This window comes from Cygnus atratus, chromosome 13 (assembly GCF_013377495.2).
Source record: "Cygnus atratus isolate AKBS03 ecotype Queensland, Australia chromosome 13, CAtr_DNAZoo_HiC_assembly, whole genome shotgun sequence".
Taxonomy (NCBI): Eukaryota; Metazoa; Chordata; class Aves; order Anseriformes; family Anatidae; genus Cygnus; species Cygnus atratus.
In genome coordinates, this window is record NC_066374.1 from 5,446,865 (window position 1) to 5,451,437 (window position 4,573).

A 4,573-nucleotide genomic window follows, 5' to 3' on the forward strand; every position below is an offset into this window, starting at 1 on the left:
GGTCTGCAGCACGTCCCTGGGGCGCTGCATGGCGCAGGGAGCCGAGGTCGGCATCTATCACGGAGCTCATCCGGCACAGTTCGGCGTGTCCCCCCCCCTTCCCACCCCAAAAACGCGTACGCAGCACTGTCCAAGTCCACGCATCCGGGGAGGGCTGGGAGCTACTGCAGAAGTCGGAGAGAGGGAAGGAGGTTTTGGTGGTCAGCAGCTGCTACGAGGAGCCGAACGGGTTCGACGTGGAGGAAGGAGGGGGGAAAAAAAACCAAGAAAGAACTCAAAAAGGAGGCAGAGGGGGGACGCTGGGATTCGGGGGTCAGACGTCTACCTTCTAAAGGCAACGGGGGAGGAAAGGGAGAGTTGGTGTTTGGTGGGTGTTTATTTTTGGTGTCACTCACGATAGAAAACATATTCGGTGTAAGAGGTCCAGATCCTGTCATCTGTCTGGTCGTGGGCGAAGGCACAGGTGCCTGTGGAGTTGCAAGCCACCATGTGGAAGCCAGCATCAGCCAGTTTGTCAAAGGCTTGCTCCAGGAAGGTGAATTTGAGGTAGTACCTGGAGGTGTACCTCTCTGGGGGCCTGTCCGGGTCTCTGCTCTCATTCAAGGTATCCCCAAAAACCTCCTTGGCCAGCGCTGTCTTGCCACAGACCATGATCCGCGCCACCCGGCGGAACTTGGCATCCGTCTGGCTGTCCCTGCCCAGCGTGTAGGAGCCCCGGTACCCGATGGTGATGAACCCAGCCCTGCGGGCATCGGGGCCAGCAGCACCAGTGCCGGTGGTGGCTGTGGCCCCGGGGCCACCGGCCGCAGCACTGGGGAGCGTGGAGCTGGCAGGGGCCAGGCTGCGTGCAGCATCGGCGCTGGGGGAGAGCTCCTCGGGGTCGCTTTGGCACGGGTCATCTCCCAGAGAGTTCTGCTTGCTGAGCTTGGGGGCCAGCATCTTCACCAGCTCCGGCAGCATGAAGTACTCGGCCTCCCGCTGCAGGCGGCTCCGCTCTGGGAAGTGGTCGGGCAGCACCAGCTGCTGGTCCCTCATGTAATCCAGGATGTAGCGGAAGAGGAATCCGTCCCGATCCACGAAGAACCGTCCCTTGCTGTCACGGGCCAAGGAGCGGACGTTCTTCTGCGTGAACATCTCCCAGAGCAGCGAGCCCGGCACGCTGACCAGGGTGGGGTGGCGGGTGATGTAGACTTGTCCACCCACGTTGAGTTCAATGATCTCGGGGAAAGGGAAGTCCTCGCTGGGTTTGGCACAGCCCGCGTTGTCTGCCAGGGCCATCGTGAGCTACCGCTGCCGTCCCACCTGCGAGAGAAAACATCCACATGCCCGTGTTAAGCTTGCCAGCAGGTACTGAGCCAGCTCAATGCCTCTCCTCTATCAATGAGCAGTGCAGGATCTGGCCCCTGTCCCTCTGGGAGCCTGGAAAACAGCTGTCATCCCTGATCCCCAGCCCTCGGAATAAGCAGCACTGTCTAACACCACCTTTTCCTTTTTTCTATGCCACACAAGGGGAAGAGCATCGCCCACGGTCTGAGGACACCTCTCCATTCCCCTGGTGCTCAGCCTTGGGTCTCCATTGGGTGCTTTTGAGGAGCAGGGGAGAGAGGCTGGGATGTCCTCTGGGGGCTGGGACCAAGGCAAACGCTGGGCTGCTGGCAGAGCCTCATGCATTTCCCAAAGGCGAGCTGGTCCTTTGACATCTCCGGCCACCACAGATCAGCGCTTACATAAACCCGGCTCAGCAGATGGGTCCTGAGCCAGCCCACACGCCGTGCGGGGGATTTGGGGCCGTGGAGGGAAGGGGGATCCCTGCGGGATCTCAGGGCTGCCCTGAAGCTCTGCCCTGCACGATGCTGGTGCAGCTCTGGGGTCAGTGCTCCCTGCGGAGATGGGTCCTGCAGCCAAAAATCAGCGGCGAGCCTTGCACCGTCCCCACGTCCTGCCAGGCGGCTTCGGGGGAGCAGCATAAAGGGAACCTGAACGCAAACTGCAGGGAAATTGGAGGGCACAGACAAAACTCCATGGGCACTTTTGGGCAGGGAGAGCTGGGGCTGCATTTCGTGGCCGAGCATCTCCTTGTAGCTCATAGCGGGGCAATTTTGGGCAGAATCAGCTCTGAGCGAGGAGCAGCTCGGGCAGGGGTGAACCTGCAAGGATGGGACGGGGGATCGGCGAGGTCCTCCTGGCTCCCGGCACCCCAAATCCATCTTTAGCCCTCGGTCTGCTTTCTGGGGGCCGTGCACCCGCTGCGGTTGGAGCAGGGCCGGGAGCGAGGAGCCCTTTGTCACGGCTGGGGGCTGCGGCACGGAGGGAGGGAGGGGGCACAAAGCACCCCCGCCCCCCCCGGGAGGGGGACGGGATGGGGGGCCCGGAAAAAAAAAAAATAAAATAATAATAATAATAAAACGCGGCTGCCAACCCCGGTTCCCCGCCGCCCCCGTTACCTCCGCTGGGTGCTGGGCAGCTGCGGGCCCGGTGCCGTGCCCGGGGCCGTGCCGTTCCGTGCCGTGCTCCGCTCTGCCCGCCCGGCCCTGGCCCCGCCGTTTTATGGCCGGGGATGCGCCGAGCGCCTTCCCTCGGCCGGCCCCGGCCCGCCCTCGCTCCCCGCCTCCCCCCTCTGCCCCCCCGGCCCCCCGGCCCCGTCCCCAGGTGCGGAGGGTGGGAGCTCGGCCTCCTCCCCGCGTCCTGCAAAGCCCCGAGGACAGAATCCGTCTCTTTGTTGGGAAGTCCGGATTTCTGTAAAGACGAGAAGAAATGGTAATGGCAAGCGGCACTGCAGTATTTGCCCGTTTCCTAAAAGTTTTTGGAAGCAGCTTAAAATCTGTCCGTGACAGAGCTTCTGACCCTCTTTATCTGTGAGTTTATGTACGTTGAATTTTGTAAGGGTGGATGGTGTAATTTCTACTTCAGCTGATGATCAGACTCTGAACATAAAGCTGCCCCACGCTAAAAAAAAAAAAAAAAAAAAAGGAGAAATAGGGACTTTTTAACGCTGTAACTCTTTTTTGCCTTGAAATTTTAGGGTGATGGAGGTGCTGGGGTCAACAGGGATTTAAGCATCCGCTTTGAAAATGGCCTGTGGGCAAGTTTGGGTCAGGGTGAGATCCGGTGTATTTCTGTCTTGCTTTTCTGGAGGCCTGATCCAATGTGGCTGCAGCCTCAATGAATGTTTCCCAGAGAAGTTTTAGGTCTGCTGGGCTGCAGCTCTTCATCGCCAGAAGATGCAGTGACCCCAACCCTATTCCAGGTGAATGGCTCAGCACTTGAGGCCATCCTCCCTCTCACCCACCTGGCCCATTACGGACTTGCAGAAAAGCAAAAGACACAAAAAAACCCTCTCGGTACCAATCTCTGTGCTTCTTCCTGGCCAAAATCCTGGTGGCAGGGTCTCAGAACCTTCCCTGACACCAGATGTGGAGCTATGGGACCTGTGCCGATGCCGATGTGAGCAGCTCTGCGATGCATTACAACCCAGCAGGGCAGCAAGGACAAAGGCTCTGAGCCGTACAGAAAGGGGGTACTCTGGTGGGTGCACTAGCCTTTATTTGCTGGAAATACTTAAATTAAGCTTCTCCTCTGCCCACGCCCCTCTTTTCCCCAGCTTGGTCAGAAAGCGGCCTTTTGGAGACTCAACGGTGCTCCACCAAACTGCGCTGAAATCACCCAAAAAATCCAAAACGCGGGGAGAGCAGAGGCAGGGGCACACTGCTTCACACGCAGCACACAGACATGCCTGGATCTGGATCATATTAATCTTGTTTCCTTAGGAAACGAGCCTAAAAATAACCTGATTTTGATAACGCTGTTGGAAGGCTACAGGAGCAAGGCTGCCCTGGGGGACTGAGCTGGAGGCTCCTCGCAGAAAATACTCTTGGCAAGGTGGCAGTGTGGGTGCTGAGGTCTTGGGAAGCTCCAGAGAAGCCGTACTTTGCTACAGCAGCTCAGTGCATGGCTCCAGGCTTGTGGCAAGCTCGTCAAGGTGTGAATTTACCTGGTGTCTGTGCCAATACAGCCTGGAAGAGTTCAGGCTTCCTCCAGCCTCAGCTTGGACCAGAGGGGTCCGTCTCTCAGACTCATTTTGCCTCCAGCAGCCTTCCTGACCACGTGCTTTAGTGCACCATCCTCTGCATTGCCAAGACCCAGATTGGCGCAAAGGTTTCCAAGATGACATGGAAATCACCCAGGCCACTGCCAACATGGCTTGAGCAATGTGAAGCAGGATCTGCAGAGGAATGGAGGACAACTGGGGCCGTGGAGGCAACGAGGGCGGCTGGAAACTCGTCGCCAAGAGGTTTCTTGAACCAGCCTTTTACGAGTTCTTCCAAAAATGAAGGGAACAAGCATTCGGGTCCCTCTCTGGATTCTTGAGGACTTTTATCAACCACAACAGTGAGCATGATTCATCCGTGTCCCAGGAGAAGTAAGGAATGGGCTTAATTTGTGTTTGTTTGCAACCACTCTGTTATTTACTGAGAATGTGGTCTGGTGATTGCAAGGAAGGCACTGGCATAGCTTTCTGGCTGCTATTTCCAGCTCTTCGTGTTTTCTGAGCTTAGGCACAGTTCGCTTCGCC

General features: G+C 57.8%; 1 protein-coding gene across 1 annotated transcript; it reads right to left on the reverse strand.

Annotated features, from left to right (window-relative positions):
• Positions 1 to 359: 359 nt before the first annotated feature.
• Positions 360 to 2,524, reverse strand: LOC118245372 (BTB/POZ domain-containing protein KCTD12-like). The gene is made up of 2 exons (XM_035541509.2): positions 2,445 to 2,524; positions 360 to 1,302 (listed from the first exon to the last, which is right to left on the reverse strand). Exon 2 carries the CDS (start codon positions 1,276 to 1,278, stop codon positions 388 to 390), a length of 891 nt encoding a protein of 296 aa, XP_035397402.1. The 5' UTR covers positions 1,279 to 1,302; positions 2,445 to 2,524; the 3' UTR covers positions 360 to 387.
• Positions 2,525 to 4,573: the final 2,049 nt, after the last annotated feature.